Source organism: Dermacentor variabilis, chromosome 1 (assembly GCF_050947875.1).
Source record: "Dermacentor variabilis isolate Ectoservices chromosome 1, ASM5094787v1, whole genome shotgun sequence".
Lineage (NCBI taxonomy): Eukaryota > Metazoa > Arthropoda > Arachnida > Ixodida > Ixodidae > Dermacentor > Dermacentor variabilis.
Window position 1 is genome coordinate 228,587,991 of NC_134568.1, and position 17,466 is coordinate 228,605,456.

General features: G+C 48.0%; 1 protein-coding gene across 5 annotated transcripts in view; it reads right to left on the reverse strand.

Moving 5' to 3' along the window:
• Positions 1 to 17,466, reverse strand: part of cac (calcium voltage-gated channel subunit cacophony) — a 564,571-nt gene that overhangs the window by 93,155 nt on the left and 453,950 nt on the right. For all 5 annotated transcript variants that reach the window (XM_075670414.1, XM_075670406.1, XM_075670418.1 and 2 more), the window contains 6 exons: positions 9,584 to 9,684; positions 8,443 to 8,598; positions 2,849 to 3,075; positions 2,290 to 2,393; positions 1,483 to 1,598; positions 1,220 to 1,279 (listed from right to left, as the gene is read on the reverse strand). In XM_075670414.1, coding sequence (XP_075526529.1) covers positions 1,220 to 1,279; positions 1,483 to 1,598; positions 2,290 to 2,393; positions 2,849 to 3,075; positions 8,443 to 8,598; positions 9,584 to 9,684 — 764 coding nt within the window. The remainder of the gene's footprint in view (positions 1 to 1,219; positions 1,280 to 1,482; positions 1,599 to 2,289; positions 2,394 to 2,848; positions 3,076 to 8,442; positions 8,599 to 9,583; positions 9,685 to 17,466) is intronic.

The following is a 17,466-nucleotide window of genomic DNA, read 5'->3' on the forward strand; positions in this document are numbered from 1 at the left end:
CGGCGGAAAACATTCCGTGCGTACAGTGATGGGGGTGAAAGTTCCACAGAGCGAAACTGGAAGGGCTAGGCTCAGTTCAGCACGCGTAGCTCCTTCGATACCTGTTCATCCAAGTTACAGGGCTAACAACAAGCACGTTCAACCAGCGCGGGGATAATCACATGTTCACGCTTACTTCCAGGTGTAACACTTTTTTGTCGTTTTTACAGAAGTGGTAAAATTATTCCCCTCGAGTAATATTTCGAATTGGGAAAAATTTGTGAAAGGTAGCGGATTAACAGGAGAATATTATGAGGTACAACCCCACTTGCTTCGACAACGCAAGTGAGACAAGGGAATAGAAGCTGGGCATTTAAGTACGTAACTATGGCCAATGGATTTACAATGCAACAAGAAAAGCTGCAACGTCAAGGCTGCTGCTTCAGCCGAGTAGCCCGAGTGAGTTGACACGCGTGGGGCACATTTCGTCGACGAAGGAGTAAGCTTGAACATCTGAAGGCTCATTTCGCTCGCATTTCGCACAAACACAGCTAGAAAAACAGCAAAAAGCTCCAGAGGAACTGCACTTCGCCTCTTAACTGGCATGCAACACGATTTTAAACACCACAACTACCATTGTTGTTTCGGTGACGGATGAAGAGCGCTAAAGATGGGCACTGTATTGAGAGTAAGCACCGGGATTGATTTGTCTTATATTTTTTTTTTCGGAGAGCCTGCCTAGCGGGCCCGAAAAAACGATTTTACCCCCTTTCATACTCAATACCACTGCTGTTTTACTTCCCTTGAGAACACTATGATTACTAAGAACGGGGAAATGGAACATCAAAACCCACGCATGATTTCCTTCAGAAATTTACCCTGCAGACATATCAAAGCGGACAAAAGCACACGCATTTATGCGGTGCGACAAAGTCTGCTCGAACAAAGCATAACCTTTTTCTCGAGGCAAAAATAGCGGCAAGTATTTGATACTGTACTTCGGATTTTCGCGCGACTGCGAACATCCCGAGCGCTGCAACCAGCTTGCAAAGTGGCGAGGGGACGGAGAGACTCGCTGTGCGGCTAATTAAGGTGTCGATTTCAATGTGACCTTTCGGTTGAGCCCCAGCATGCTAGCTGCTCTGGGTCGGAAGGCGCTGCGTGCTTCGCGCCGGCCTTTAAAGAAAGAGGAAAAAAAACAAGAAAAAAAAACAAGAAAAGAAACGAGAAACGAACTCACCTTCCATTATATGCATTTTCTCCTCTTCAGTCGTTCTCTCCTCCGCCAGAATTACTTCCTCTGCGAGAGAAATAAGGGCTCAGAGAAAAGAGTCGCCACACGTGCACTCGGATACTGTTTCACTGCGGGAAATTTCCACTCTGTTACCTCGTTTGGCGCCTTAATTAGTGCAGTGTGGTTTGAGGTTTGGGCGTTAATGCACGAGTGAGGAGCAATGCAGTGAAACAGGTAGTAGAAGAAGAGCGACGTTTCGGCGAACTGACCTGCTTTGCATATCCACTCGACGTAGCCGTCCAACTCCCTCTCTAGCTGCTGCTGCCTCCGAATCTTGAGAAAGGCTTGCCGGTTCTCTACCCTTTCTCTCTCTTTTGCAAACTCTCTGAAAAAAAGAAGGGCACACACAAATGTTCAAGCACGAGCCACGAACTGTCCTTCAGCGTTTGTCTCCTGTTTGCGATACAGTGTCAATGCATCCATGTTTTGTATCAGTGATCTTGAGCATTTTTACGTGCATGATAAATTTCTTACCGTATTGATGTGCTCTATGAAATGAGCAATGAGTTAGAGATCGTAAGGCGTCAGATAATAGTTTCACTGGGTCGACAAGACCTTTTTTGTTTGGAAGAGCTAACCTCATTTAAAGAAAAACCAAGGCACAAAGCCTTCGGCGCTTGAAATCAACCAGTGGCGTGAACTGGTTCAGCCTAAGATGTGACAGTTTTATAGACGACACGACAGCTTATGAGATAGGTCCGATATCCGAACGGACTTGAAATATAAACTGATCCATGGAAAAGCTAGTGGACAGTTCTCGCGCGAGCATGCTGAGAAGTTGCGTTCTTAGCAAAAACATCTTCGCATCGCCAAAAAGAAGCAGTTTAGGTTGTTTGCGAGAGGAGCCCTCAAATACTGAGCATTGCAAAGACCGAGATCAGAGCTATACAGCACTGCTGGGTCAGTGCTGGAGCATTGTAATTAGTTTCACTGCGGCGTTCGCAGTGCAGCGAGAAGCCGCGCGTGGCAGGAAGGGGCAGGCGTGCACACACAGAACCACCACTACCTGAACTTACCCACTAAGAACACCGAGAACTAAGTTGAGCATGAAAAAGGATCCCAGGATGATGAGAGGTACGAAATACACCCAGTTAAATGAGTTACCCAAGGCATCATTTGTCTGCAAAGAGAAAACAGGGGCTTAGTTAGAAGAGAGAGAGGTTAGTGACAGGATAGTTAGTGGCGATTAGAATACAGCACTGTGTCTACTATACTGTACATGGTACATGCGAATATTGTGTAAAAAAATAACCGGAACGCAGCTCCGGGATGAAGCAGTGTACAAATAGTACGCGGTCCGTGCATAGTGCAACAACGAAAGACAAAAGCCATACTGCCGACATTACCCGTCATAACAATGCCATTGCGAGATAAGTCACACGCCACTTATGCCATTAGGAAACAAGTGCAGCAAAAGAGAAGGTGAGAAGCTAAGCTTCAAACAGACAAAATACGCGACGCTATGCCACCAGCAAAGTTCTGTCTCTCTTAGTCACTTTTCTTTTCTTCTTTTCTTTATTTTTTTGTGGCAACATTCGCGGAACTACAGCGCTATAAAGCAAGCGGCCCACTTACCCAGTACAAAATGGCCGTCCAACCCTCCATGGTGATGCATTGAAAAACAGTTAACATGGCGAAAAAGATGTTGTCAAAGCTAGTGATGCCGTAGTTAGGGCCGATCCAGCCCTCCTTGCACATGGAGACGTTGTGGTCGCAAATGTACGCCCCGGAAGGATGCGACGAGTTTAACGGAGAGTCCTGGTAGCAAGGCGTCTCCTGCTCGCCCTCCGGAACGATCTCGTCTGTGTGAGACGGGGCAATGTCACAATATGCAGTGAGAACAGGGCCCGTATTCACAAAAAGTTCTTCCGCTAGTAAAGTTCGTCAAGACAAAAACCGTCCAATAATGACAGCGAACATATTATGAGCAAAGACCCGAATTTCACGAGAAACAACAACAACAAAGTTTTCACGAACAAAAACCTTCGTGAATTCGGTCCCTGACGGGTGGAGGACGAGATTTGTTGGAGGTGCTTCGCTTGGAGGACCTGAACCGCCACGACCTCTCCTTCGACAGCACATAAAGGGCTTATTTATCTCAGAGCATTTTTTGAAAACATAAATACTGAAACACAAATAACCAAGCAAATGTTGCGAAGTGAAGTCAACATTGGCGAATTGAAACGTTTGATGACTAATTAATGGGCTTTATTGGTGCAAGGGCGAGCGCTGGCCAAAAGCGCCAATGACATGGTGGAATGAATTGACAGTGGTAGATGAAGTCAAGGATGTAACACGGCTGCGAAAGAGCCTAGGATCAGTCGCTGTGCAATTGCGTAAAATATAATCTACTAAAACATAACAATGACAAATGAGGTGTGCTATGAGGATAAAATATTTGTTGCGAAGTGATCATCAAAATGTAAGAATATGCAAGTAGCACTAATGCCGCAGCCGGGGCCTTGAGCGCAAGGGCCGAGAACCCCGTGCTGTATATACTACTGTCGCCAGCAGCAGCCTCTGAGAAGAGGCCGTGCTACGGAGTTAAACGTTTCATCGTAGTAACACCTTTTCTATGGTAGCTTACTAGGGTAGCAAACTAAAGAGATGGAGTAGCAGAGGCGAGAGTTTCATAAACGCCGGTGATCCGACATTTCATTATCTTGGTTTATGCGCGAATATGCCTCTCCATTGCAAAAGTCTTTTAGGCTGTCAGGATCTGGGGCCAAGCTGGCGAAGCTTTTCGTTCGTTCGTAAGTAGTCTTTGTGACTGGCAGGCTGCCTTAGCTTATATCCCGGCTGGCCAGCGACCGGTCATACAAACCGTTCTAACGTACAAACTGCTTCGTGAATACGGGCCCTGGGCACATATTCATAAAGCACGAAGTTGATAATAGTAGCCAACTGGGCCAGCTGGTACTGGTTGGTTTTCAAAGTTGTTACAAAGCATATTGTACGGTCCGTAAGAATAGCCACCCACCAGTAGTGATGGGAACGCTTAGGCGGCAGGTCAACAATGAATTGTTCTGACGAACGAGAAACTTCGTAAATTTGACCTCTGAAACGCTAGTATTGAATTTCGTGGACGCAAGCGCGTCCCCTGGTACAGCGCTCTTCTGCGACGGTTGTCGTGCGCATAAGTGGAAGAAAAAATAAAAACATATAAATGTTGACCGAAGAAGAACTTCAGTGTCGCCGTAAACGGCAGTATATAGCTGTTCCTCCTCTCTGCTTTCGTCTAAGGAAGTTTATTTAATAGAAGAAAAAAAAAAAGACAGGCTGCTATTCTTATCCACCGCCTATTCTTATGGTGGGGCTCAGCGTGAAGCCAGGTAAGGAAACTGCTTCCGCTAATAACAGTATCCCGGAGGGTCCTGCTTCCGTGGACCTTCTTAATTGTTCCTAAAGAAACTGGTTTGAAATAGCGTATGTATCCGGTATAGCAAGTGGTAGGTTATTGTAGCGCAGAGGCATTGTTTACAAGGTGGATGCGTACGTTCACTTTTATCAAAATCGCTTCTGGGTCTCATGGAGTGGTCCATTAGCGCCCCTTTGCGATCCCTTTACTACAACAACACCGTTTAAGCTATCAAAGAGAGAACCCAGCTGTGCGGTACCAATGATAATAGGTGAGAAGGAGTGCTTTACCTTGTATTGATTTCTTTATCGCTACAGTTAGTGTGTTGCGACTGCTATCAGTTTCATTGGCGCGGCTTCTACGCAAAAAGCCAAAGCAACTACGAAGGCTCTGCAACGTGGGTAGTGTTATGACTCGACTATAGAAATGGTCATAGCGCCATGCACGAGCTGAGACAACGCCTAACAGCTACCACTACAATGTGTGAGTATTCGGTGAGTATTCAGGCCACGGTACGTTACGTTTACGTAAAGACATTAATTAACATGAGTCAAGTTACGCTACGGTATCGGCGCGTTATAACTGAATTGCTCAAAACCTTAGATATGTATACTCAGTCCAAGCAGCTAACCTATTCAGCACGCAGTTGGTGACGTAGAAAGCTCCGTTTTAGCCTGATGCTCTACATCATTGAAGTTTCCAGAAGATAACATTGTGCGTAAGAAGCGCCCAAGCTGAAGCTGTCATCTTATTGTCCGGCTTGACCCCGATATATTGCACTTCAGTATAGTGCAAGCTACATTGCTGAAATGTTTGTTACTGACACAAATCCGCAATAACAGGGCGCGGCCGCGAAACCTTGCCCCACTTGTATTCATCTTCAGTGAGGCTAGACACGATCACAGAGCCTTGAGTTTTTGAAGGGCTGTAAATCTACAGACAACACTCAGAACGTGCGACAACTGAACTTCTTGAAAGGTGAACTATGCCTTTATGGAATGCGGATCAAATAGCAATGACGCAGTGAACACCTTCGATTGCCTTTGGGAAAAAGTATAACGCATGTTTTTTTTTTATTTCCTTACCAAGCTACTTCACAAAAGAGATTTATTTTGCGTTATTTTCCGTCGTTATCCAATTATGAATAAGGCCTTTACCGACCACAAAACAGCTGAATAAGCTGATGAAGAGAGTATAAAATGAGTAATATCACTAAGTTCACTTTTTAAAACAAAACAAGTTGGAAATCTCGGCACTTGAGTGGTGATTTCAGACTGCCCTCCTACTTAGGCCCAAACAACTACGTTCTGGTACCTGCACCTTCGTGAAAACCAAGCCATTGATTAGCTTTGCCTTTGATCAGAAGCCTGTAACCATCAAAAGAAGACTCTGACACACTAGTGCGGTTATGCGATAGAGAGAAAGAAAGGAGAAGAATGGCACGGAGGTCAACCAGGCGAGGGTCCAGTTTGCTACCCTACACTGGGGAAAGGAAAGGGGAAATAGGAAAAGGAAAGCGGGAGAGATTGAACACTGTGTGTGCACGAAGCAAAGCGTCTTGAAATAAGTCAAGTCCAAGCAAGTGCCCCGCCTATACATTGGGATGCCATCGTTCTGTTGTTTAAAGCTAATATCGATGCTTCCCCGTAGCTGGTGATGCGCTTTGAAGTCACCTGGGAAGGCCAAGGGGCCAGTGGTCGTTAGCAGTACGTACGAGTACGTGGCAGTATAAGTTAAAGTAAACCGCGGCCTTTCTGACTTCAGTGCGAATAGAATGCTGCGGGTGAGCCACGATGCTCCCTCAAGACTTGCAAGCACTGAATTGAGAACATCCAGCACTTGCTCTGCACTTTGCGCTGACGGAGTATGCAGGTTATTCAAGACCACTGGAAAAGTATTCATCAGAGACCGGAGCATCATAACCACTTGCCGGTCTTCTTCGGGCAATTTGTCAGAAACCCGCGTTGTGCACTCTACAGCGGTGCGCTGTATCACTTCACGCGGCTCCGGCTGTGGCATCGGCTGTAGCTTCGGTTGTAACTTCCGCTGTGGCTCTGGCTTCGGCTGTGGCTTTAGTAGGGTGGGCCAAGTTGTATTGTTCTGCGCCATGACCATGTCGTCAGATTCAGATTGGATTGCGTCAGGCCGAGGGGGCAGAGGAGGAGGTGTCGGATGTGGCGTCCTCTTCACAAAGGCATCGGCGTTCTTTGAAGCCCAACGGCTTCGGGAGCGTTGGTTTCCAACGGCCTCAACAGCTTCCCGACGAGACGAATGGTCTCTCGCCATCCTCTTCAAGACCGCCTTTTCCTTCTTCATTTTGGGACAATCCTTCGATGAAGCATAATGGGACCCAAGTAAATTGGTGTACTTTAGAACCGTGGTTGCACAGGTGTCTGCAGCGTGAGCAAACTCTCGAGTTCTCGCACACGGAGCGCACGTGTCCCAGTCTCATACAATTGCGCCATTGAAGTGGCCTTGGGATGAATGACCGCACAGGGTGCCTAAAGTGGCCGACCTTGACGTGCGAAGGCAGAGATTCGCAACTGAAAATTATTTTCACACTGCGGGATGTGCCGAGACGAGACACATGCGTTATGACGACGCCATCAACGGCTGGCTTCATTAGAATCAAGTCAGCACTTGACATGGAGACGTCCACGTCGTAGATGACACCAGTAGTGGACTACACTAGTAGTGGTCCAGTAGGATATACGAGAGTACCTTCATTCTTCCAAGTTCTGCAAGTTTATTTAAAGTGCCCAGCGCAGTCTCATGTGCGAAGTCAATCGCCAACACATTTTTTCGTGGGTTGACTCTAACGTCTGTTACTTGCTTTCGCGACACCGCTTCAAGTTGCACCGAGACAGACTGTCTGTTGAGTCGCCTCAGGTTGTCGGTAGCGAGTTCTGGTACAAATAGAATCGTACTGACTGCGGTATTCCGAGTTGGTCCTACCGCTGGCGTGCTCGAAGACATAGACGTGGTGTGTCCTGGTGGTGTGTCTTCGTTTCGCCTTGCGGCTTCGCACAAGCTCGAAGCCGTCATCGGAGAAGTCCTCACTGCAGAGGAAGTAGACACTGCGATGCCGTCGCCGTCGTTGTCGCTCTGGAGGCCGGTGCGCTTCCTAGACGCAGCCGCCGCTGAAATTGCCAGCCCCGGCAGAGGCACAGGGACGACAACTTGCATCCGCGATACGAACTATGGCGGCGCTCCAAAGATGTATGCAGAAATCAGGAGAAAACAGCTCAGCTAGAGCTCACGTGTTTCAGGGCATGTGATATTATGCACAGTAGTAACAAGAGCCGATACTTCATTTTTGCAAAGCAGAAAAACAACACCGGTTTCATTAGCCGTTAACTAACTGGTCGTATCTTTAACGACAGGGGCCTTTATGTACTGACGCGCCTAAACGCATTAAAGCTTTTCAATTCCCTTAATGCATCGTAACGACGTCTCCCTGAATAGATTTAAGAAGAGAACGGGAGAAAGCAGGACATGCAGCCTCTGTCAATAGTTTCAATGCCACTATGCGAGTGAAAAGAATTGCCGCTGGACTTTTTTTGCAGGGTTCCTGTAGCAAGTCTGGTGCTTTGGAGCTCTTTTGATTGAAAGGCTCTGTCCCCCCGCTCTGTCTCCGCGACGTTGGGGAAACGAAAAATCTGGCAGTCACCCACCTCCTCACGTGCGCAGTGGCTTCAGAATTTTTGACGAAGCCTGCGTATCAGGTTTCGCCTGGTACGCAGGCTCCTGTTAAGCTCCTGTTAAGTTCTCGCAAGCGTGGAACGCATGAACATACAACATGAATACTCACTTGCATCTTCTAAACTGTAGCATGTTTTGTGTAAAGCACCGCTGTAAAATTCAAGGCCAATAATGGCAAATATAACGATGGCAAAGAGAACAAGAAGTCCTATTTGAAGCAATGGCGCCATGGCTTTGATGATGGACTTCAACACTACTTGAAGGCCTGGAAAAGGAACAAAAATTATCGTATGTATGCATTCAGGTTTGTTATGTAAAAAATAAATAAAGAAGGAAAGAGATTTCAAGCAATAAATCATTTGCGCTCGTGCAAAAAAAAAAAAAAAAGACCACGATATTCCTTTAACAAATAACACTTAGAACTTAGCGCCTCCCGATGCTGGTAATTTGCAAGGATTACTTGGACAACTTATATGCCGCCAAGGCAGCCATTAGAAGCCAGCGACAAACCCGAGACCCGCCTGTCGTATTTTTAGCTTGCTTTTATGGACTCTGTTCTCGCACAAGACGAAATAATCTCGCTTTCCTGCATCCTTTAAGATTTTGCTTCACGGTAGGCTTATTATCCTGTAGCGCTCCGACATTTAATCTTGCTCTGCAGTCATACACTGGCACTATAACGAGCAACAGACGGTTGCCGTACAAACGAGAAAGTTGGTCAGTAGCGTCATCCTTGGAATGAGTGCAAGTTTCCCGTACCACGCAAGAATACGACGAAAAGCCTCTCTAATTCTGCCCGGCGTTTTTTGTGCACGGTATTAAAAAATAAGCCTTAAGGTTTTGTAAAGAAGAAAGCGAAAGCAGCTACTGAAGTTTAAAAAGAAATAACTGCATCTGATGGTCGCGAGGGGCACGCAGTTCGCAAACTGTGCCCTTTGAAATAATACTACTGCTTAACACACACTTATTCTTTAACTTATTAAATGGGGAGTTTGTAGGTGATGGCTGTAGTATTAAGTTGAATCTCGCCACTATAGAGGTGCACTCATTCTTTAAGACGTCCGATAGTGAGACAAAGATAATGACAGATGATGTGCCGAAAGTGCGCCACTGGGCAGCGCAGAGTCGAGAAAGACGGGGCTGGCGAGTTACGACAGCGTGAAGAGGGCCGCGGCTACTCATTGTGCGAGACGGCCCGCTTCTGCGATGCACGGCCGGAGCAAGGCGACGCGGCCCAAGGGAAGACTCACTTGGGATTCCGGAGACCAGCTTCAAGGGTCGAAGCACCCTGATGGCTCTCAAGGTTCTGAGATCTAAATCTAAATCCTCCGGTACAAAGTAGGTAACAAACCTGCAAGCAAACAAGGGGAGCGGGATGCTCTAACTACGGATCTACGCTACACACAGCGGCCGCTGGAGGGCCGCACGCTACGCATGCATGTCGCCGCTACCAGTCGCTCGCGGTAAGCAGCAGCGTTCACTCGGTCCCCGGTGCGTGCGTACGCGCATCGACAGTCCGCTTCGACAAACGACCACGTTTATGGCGGCATCCGCGTGGCCGCGACGCTTGTCTCTTCTCTGCGTGGAAGGTCGCTTTTCTCAGCTTACTAAGTGCAAGCTTGGCAAAAATATACCATGCACTACTTCGTGCTAATTTCAGCGCATGCCTTGTTCGGCTTAACGCGTTTACAGCTTTGGCGCGTGTTCTGTAGCGCTGTCTTCTCACACCTGCTTCGGCTTTGGTGCTGTTAATTATATGTTTCGTCTATACACGCGAACACCGGACTGACAGGACTGAAAGAGTCCTCACCCCGATCGATCAAAATTCCAATAGCAGTGTAAGGTAAGGACTCGTTCGCGTCCCTTTTCTCATTTCTTGTCGGATATATATATATATATATATATATATATATAACGTGAAGGAGAGAGGCGGGTGCCAGGTATTCTAACCTTTAAAACGGCGGTTCATTTGCGGCGATATTTGTTTGGACGAAAAGGGAGAAAACCACCAGCCCCCCCTCTCCCCACGTCTTTTTTATCTCTCCCTCTCTCACTAGCCCGATAGAACCAGAGGTAAGAAAGGACATATTATTTACCGGTAACTGCAGTAACAATTTACGCAGTAATGATGTTGTAGCGGGGAAACAAAAGAGGCGCACTCGCTTCTTCTTCTCCTTCGGCTCATGACGCTCCTCCGCTGTGCGAGAAAGTCTTTTGCGGTCGGTGCTTACATGCACGCACTGTGCGGCTGTCAGAGCCTAGCGATGGTTTTATCCGCCATTCGCAGCCGATATATAGCTCCTCTGAGCATGCGTTGGAGGAGCTATATATATCCAGCGAAACGCGCGGTGCACGCCGGAGGCGAAATGCAAAAACGCACGTGTACTTAGATTTACGCGCACGTTGAAGAACCCCAGGTGGTTGACAATTAATCTGGAGTGCCCCGTCCCACCTTCCACTGTACGGCGTGCCTCATAATAAGACCATTGGTCTGGCACGTTAAACCTCAAAAATTATTTAAATAATTAATGCCAGAGGACGAAGTGTGGTGACAACTAAGAGGAAGTCAGCGAAGTGTATGCGGCGAAAAATTTGCTAAGTTAAGCCACAGCGAGGAAAAAATGGTCACGGTAAAGGCCATATAGGCAGGAAACAAATCAATATGGGTAAAACATAGAAAGCGATGCGACCAAAGTAAGCTTTAGTAAACTGTTTCTATGAGAAAGGCAACAATGACGGCAATCGTCGCGAGAAATGCTTCAGAACGGCGTTCTGCCTTCGTAAAGGCGGTTGTCTCTCAAACGCCAAAGATTGGGTTACGCTTTGCGAATTCACAATATATTTCGTTCGTAAGCGCTGTTTGCCATTGGTCGGCTGCCTTCGCTTAAATCATGTGCAACATCACGATTGGTTGGCACCTGCTCTTGCTGTTCTATACTATATGAACGTATTCGTTGAGATGGCCAGTCGTGGCATCTGCACATGACGCCTCCTCGGAAGCTACGTAAACGAGCGAGACTGTGTTATCCACTCCTGAAACTGTTTCTTTTAAAGCCGCAACTCTGTGCTCACATCGTACCGCCACTATGAGGAGGCAGGCTGAAGAATACAAGGAATGAGACACGCGTTGATGCCATAAGAGACGCACTTGAATGCTTAGGCCTGCTTTCGCGTACGCGCCCTCGAGGACAACATAGCAATGGCGTCCTTCCGGCCGCAGCCGTGAAACAGCCGTATAGCGTCCACAGCCACTTACGCGTCAAACGCGCCGTTATGAGAGAAACGATTGATGCGAGGTAGACTGTTCTAATGGTCTGATCCTTATTCTTAGTCAAAAGGTCGAGTTCTTTGTTGCTAACGTTAAACCTTTCTCGCAAGAAGCGTGCACCTCTCGTAGAACGCCAGGCGCATGCTGTAGAAATTAACAGGCGTCGAGTTATGACACCGCCGCTAAAAGAGAAGGCGGTCACTGTGCAACGTCTGCTGAATCGCGTCAATCGATTTTCTGGACGTAGCGCCGACTCACTTGATCATGACCGGGACTGCTGCAAGCAACTCCGAACCGCCACCGAGTTAGTGTTTGAGCTTTTGGAAGCTACGAATGGCCTGCTGTGTTTGCTCAGTTTTATCCCACATTTTCGCTGTTTGCTCTCGAGGCGCAGCTAAAGAAAAAAATGTGCAGAGAACGAGAAGACGACACGCAGCTCAACCGCCCGCTTTTATATCCGCAAACAGTCCCGAAATCTGACGGTACACTGTGCCTAGATACTAAAACGGCTTTTGTTGTGGCAGTAACGGTGCCTCGCCTACATAGTCGAACTAGGCGCTTAACGTGGGAAGCGTGGCTAGTTGGTTTACGATGGCGCATCTCTGAATAGCGCAAAGACTGGAAAATGCAGCAGATCTAAGCTATATCCCCTCCGCGTCGTCTTATTGTGGTGTAGTTTGTAGGTTAGTGCTCCTAACATTAGCTAATTTTTCAGGCTGTGCGGCTTTTCTTCTACTATATTTTTCCGCCAGGACCAACATAAACAAAAGAAAGCTCGCGCTGACCTTTTTATTATATGTTGTAGTGCTGGCGATTAGCGTCAATTTTCATACATTGCATATTTCATGGGTTTAATGTTTCTGCATGCGAAACGCGCCTAATGTGAACGCGTCCTTTAGCGATAAAACACTGATAACTTTGATACTGAATGTTGTGAATTTTGCAAGCGGAACTCTAGATCATGGACGGGAAGTAAGGGCAGTTACGTGAGACTCAAAAATGATTAAATCATTCATTAGAGAATCTCCTAATACAGGAAAAAAAAAGAAATGGACTTTAACCGATTCCTGTGTCACAAAGCAACGACGACACCAACCTGCTGCTGGTCGTAAGTTCGATTCCCGGATTCCGTGGCCATATTATGATGAATGTGGAATGAAAATATGTAGGCGTATAGCAATTAAGGGAAGTAAGCCAGACGCCTACGTAGGCGTCGTTTTTAATAAACGTGCTTTGTGACGGCTAACACCAACGAAAACTAATTTACCGCCGTCAGGATCCGGATACTTAGAACTGAAATGAGAGAAAGTATCAAAGCTTTCCTTATTTGCCCCTCGTTCGCACTCTCCTATCCACCCACGTCCACTTTCTTCTGTCCTCCTCTCCCAATAAACACACACGTGTGTTTCGTCGCAGCAGAAGAGCTGCGACGAAGCGCGCGCCAAGGACTGCCGTAAGCGCAATCGCAGGCAGACACCAAACTGTGATTCCCCGCGCCCCTTAGTACAGACCTGGATATTTGAAAGAGCAAATACGAATTAAAGGCAGAACACTGCCTGGCTATAGACACACTGGTCAGTGAATTTTAGCTCCCTCCTAATGCCGCGGACCAACCGAAGAAATAATCCACAGAAGCCCCGGGGCGCAGCGTTCCATAAACGCGCATGCAGCAATGGCAGAAAGGCCGTGTCAGTGACCGCGTGAAGCGAGAATAAAGTGTCACGACGGACAAAAACAGGGCGCGAAGACGCGAGGAAAAAGGAAGTTAATTTCCGAAACGCCCGAAGTTGAAGCGAAAGACGAAGGCTGAGAAGAAGGGCCCGAGGAAAATATAGATACGCCTTCGTAGCCTCGCAGAGCCCGAGGCGGCGAGAACTTGGAGCGAATCCGCACGCTTGACGCCCACAAACTGTGGCAGCAGGGCACGTGCCCGACGCGCGATCGCCCATCACCCGCTGACGCAGGGTGAAGGGTTGGGCGGGAGAGGTGGCGCGCGCTCAGTGGCAAGCGCGCGGTGACAACGGCGCTTGTACGCACGCCTATTGTTCGTGCGCAAGCTTTCAGCCTTCTCCGGCACCGGATCAAGCCAGGTGAAGCTGGAGCGCGGAGAAGCGCGGGAAAAAACGAAGCAAAAGCTCGCGCTCCGTCAATGACGAAAGCAATGCGGTGCCTCCTCGGCAGGGCCGTGCTCGTCTTTAGTGGGCAAGGCTTAGCGCCTGCTTTTGTCCGACCGGCACCGACCGTCTTTTCCAGCGCCGTATCAAAATGCACACTGCGCCGCGGCTTTGTGTGTACGTTCGTTTGCCCGTGACGCCGAAATTAGCTGAGCCAGTCCTTGCGAGTGGTGACCTTGTCCGGAGATTCAATTAAATCGTTCTGGCACAGCTGGACGGAAGGATCTGTGGATCTATTTATTTTATTCTAGAGATAGATCTGCTGTTTGCCCACTGCAGCCAAACGAAATTAGGCGTCCCGCCTCATTTCTGAAACAGCCACCGTTTCTTTGTGAAAACAGACCGTGCCGCATGCGAAGAAGACTTGAAGTTTGAGCCATTCGAACCTATTCTGGGCGCACTCGCAAGGCGATCTACATCGCTATATTTACCTCGGCCTCTGGCCGCGGTGTCGATATTGAAGCGAGGTCTTCTTGATGGAGAGCAGCAACGCAATGAAACTTGAAGGCTCCCTATACCTCACAAAGCCCCTAATATTGTTCGCGTGTGCGCCACGGAGCCCGCTCACGGAGGTCGCTGTCGCACCTACGCGTACCGGGAGATATTAACACGACAGCCGGAGCATTAGATCTCTTAAAAATAATACTTGGTGGTGCTTAATGTCGCAAGACTACTCCGTTATGTAGCGCGCTCCGAATTAATTTCGAGAACCTTGGCCCGTATTCACAAAAAGTCTTCACGCTAGAATTGTTTGTAAGAGAACATCCGAGCCAATGCTGATGCTAAACATATAATCAGCGAACGCATCCAGCCAATGGCAAACGACACTTGGGAATGAAAAGCTTTGTTGAATTGGGCACCTGGGCCGGAATTCAGAAAGCTCTTCGCTCTCAAGTGCTGCTCGCCATTGTCAGGATGCGATTAATAATATGCTCAGCATCAGGATTGGCTGCAATGTCATCTTACGAACAATTCGAACCTAAGGACATTTTGCGAATACGGGCTATTCACAAAGCATTTAGTAAGAATCGTCGCTGGTCAATCAGGACAAATAATTTATTATTAGGGAAGGCGACGAGCCAAAGGCCCACGTCTCACGCATGAAAAGCTTTGTGAATTCGGCTTTAGGTGGCTTAATACACCAAGCTATTTGTTTGTAGGTACGGCCGCCTTCGCTGATAATATGTCCAACTTCACGATTGGTTGGCGTATGGTCTTGCGAATAATTCCAGCGAAATAACCTTTTTGTGAATACGGGCCCTGGCGTTCTTGAACGTGCACTGAAATCTGAGGATACAAGCACTGTTCACATTTCGCTCAAATCATCGTACATTGTTGTCGAACTGTGCGTGGTAGCGATAAGCACCACAGCATTTTTGCAGTGCTCCGGGGTGACTGATTTGCTTGTATCGACAGGGATGCTGCCCCACGCGTTGCTCCCACGGCCAACGCACCTTCGACGTTTCCTCTCTTGTGGACTTCAACAAGCTATCAAGAAAACGGCACAGACAGCCACGCGCACACTCGCGTGTTCTCCAAGGTATTCTGAATTCGATCTGGAATTGGAGCGGCTTCGTGCGATTTGCCGTCGTGCCGAAAGAAGATATCGACGCACTAAGTCAATTCAGGATCTAAAAACAGCCAGGCGATTGCAAAAAAAGATACAACGCCGCATGGATAAACTAGAGGCTCAGCGTTGGTCGAAATTTTGTGCGTCGCTAGATCCCCGCAAACCGCTATCTCAAATATGGAGAACTGTGCGAGGTCTACGTTCTGTTCTGGAACAGCGTTTCCCGTTTAAGGACCTAGCACTATTCCAGCGCCGACAAGACATTGATGTTGCGGAAGACTTCTGTGCTATGATTGCGGGCCAGCCAACTCGCACAGGTTCGCTTACATTGAACCATATTCCAGATTCACGAGATTCACGCATGGATCTGCCTTTCACGTCGCAAGAGCTTGACGGGGCGCTCGCCCTATGTAATCGGTCGTCGTCGCCTGGTCCGGATGACATATCTTACCGCATGTTATGTCACCTTGGTGAACGGGCACGAAGTGCGCTCCTTCATATCTATAACGAGTCCTGGCGAGAGGGCAAAGTTCCTCAAGATTGGAAGACCAGCCGCCTGGTACCGCTTTTTAAGCCTGGCAAGTCTCCCCTAGAGATTACTTCATACCGACCAATTGCGCTGGCAAGTTGTGTTGGGAAGGTAATGGAGCGAATGATCCTCGCCAAACTTGAGTGGTATCTGGAACATTACGAAATCTACCCGGACGCCATGGCTGGTTTTCGACGTCACCGATGTTCTATCGACAACGTTATCGATCTGGTAACCTATGTTCAACACCAAAAGACGTGTAAGAGGTTATCTGTCGCAATGTTCTTAGATATAAAGGCAGCCTACGACAACGTTCATCATGACGCCATACTTGAAGCATTGGAATCGGTGGGCCTAGGCGGTCCATTATATCGTTGGACTCGCAGTTATTTATATAGGCGGTGTCTATTTCTTAACACTGAGGCTGGCCCAACCTCGCAATATTATACGCACCATGGAATTCCACAAGGCGGTGTCTTGAGTCCCACGCTCTTCAACCTTGTACTCATTGGTCTCGTGGACCGACTTCCGAACACAGTTAAAATATCGATGTATGCCGATGATATCTGCGTCTGGGCATCTGGTGTGACACGGGCGCAAGTACGCGCCAGGCTTCAAAAAGCTGCCACGTCAACATCGGCGTACTTAAATGAACAAGGCCTCAAGATCTCGCCAGAAAAATGCTCATTGGTCGCGTTTAGCCGAAAGCCAATGAGATCATACGATGTCTCTATCGACGGTCGAAACATACCTTATGTCAGGACGCACAGATTCTTAGGCGTAATCATTGATCGTGACCTCTGCTGGAGTCCTGATGTGGCCTACCTAAAGAAGCGCCTGACGGATATCTCAAATGTGTTTAAGTTTCTTGGAGGAAATATCTGGGGTACTTCAGTACATGCAATGATGCAACTGTACAGGACGCTCTTTCTTGGGTATTTGCGATACAGCTTGCCTGTGCTGACCAACACTTGCAGAAGTAATATCCGTACACTTGAAAGCGTCCAGGCCCAGGCACTTAGAGTGTGTCTTGGATTGCCGCGGTGTTCGTCAACGGCTGAAACCATTGCCATTGCACACGATTTCCCAGCCAAGACCCATATAGTCATGGAAGCGCTCAGAGCACACGTAAGACACCTTGCTCGAGCCCCTGCCCATCATCTAGCCTCACTGCCAGAGGATCGACCACGTGCTTCCTTTTGTGAAACAGTCCTGCCCTATCGTGCATACCTTCCATCAGGTTATACAGCTCCAGCGAAAGTTCCGTTTCCACCATGGTGCTTGGCCCAGGCGAAGGTTCGACTAATAGTACCAGGAATACGAACAAAAGCCCAACTCTCGTCTCCAGCACTCAAGCAGTTTTCACTGTTCTTGCTGTACGAGACGTACAATGAGCATCATCATCTGTATACTGACGCTTCAACCACGGAGAACTTTCCTGCAAAACCTTCCACCATAAAGATTCGACTCTCTCACCAGACTACATCGACTGCCGCGGAGCTTGCTGCTATTCGTTGTGCACTTCGTGTAATTTCTGAAGAACTACCCAAGAAATGGAGCGTGTTCACTGACTCCAAGGCTGCTCTTCATTG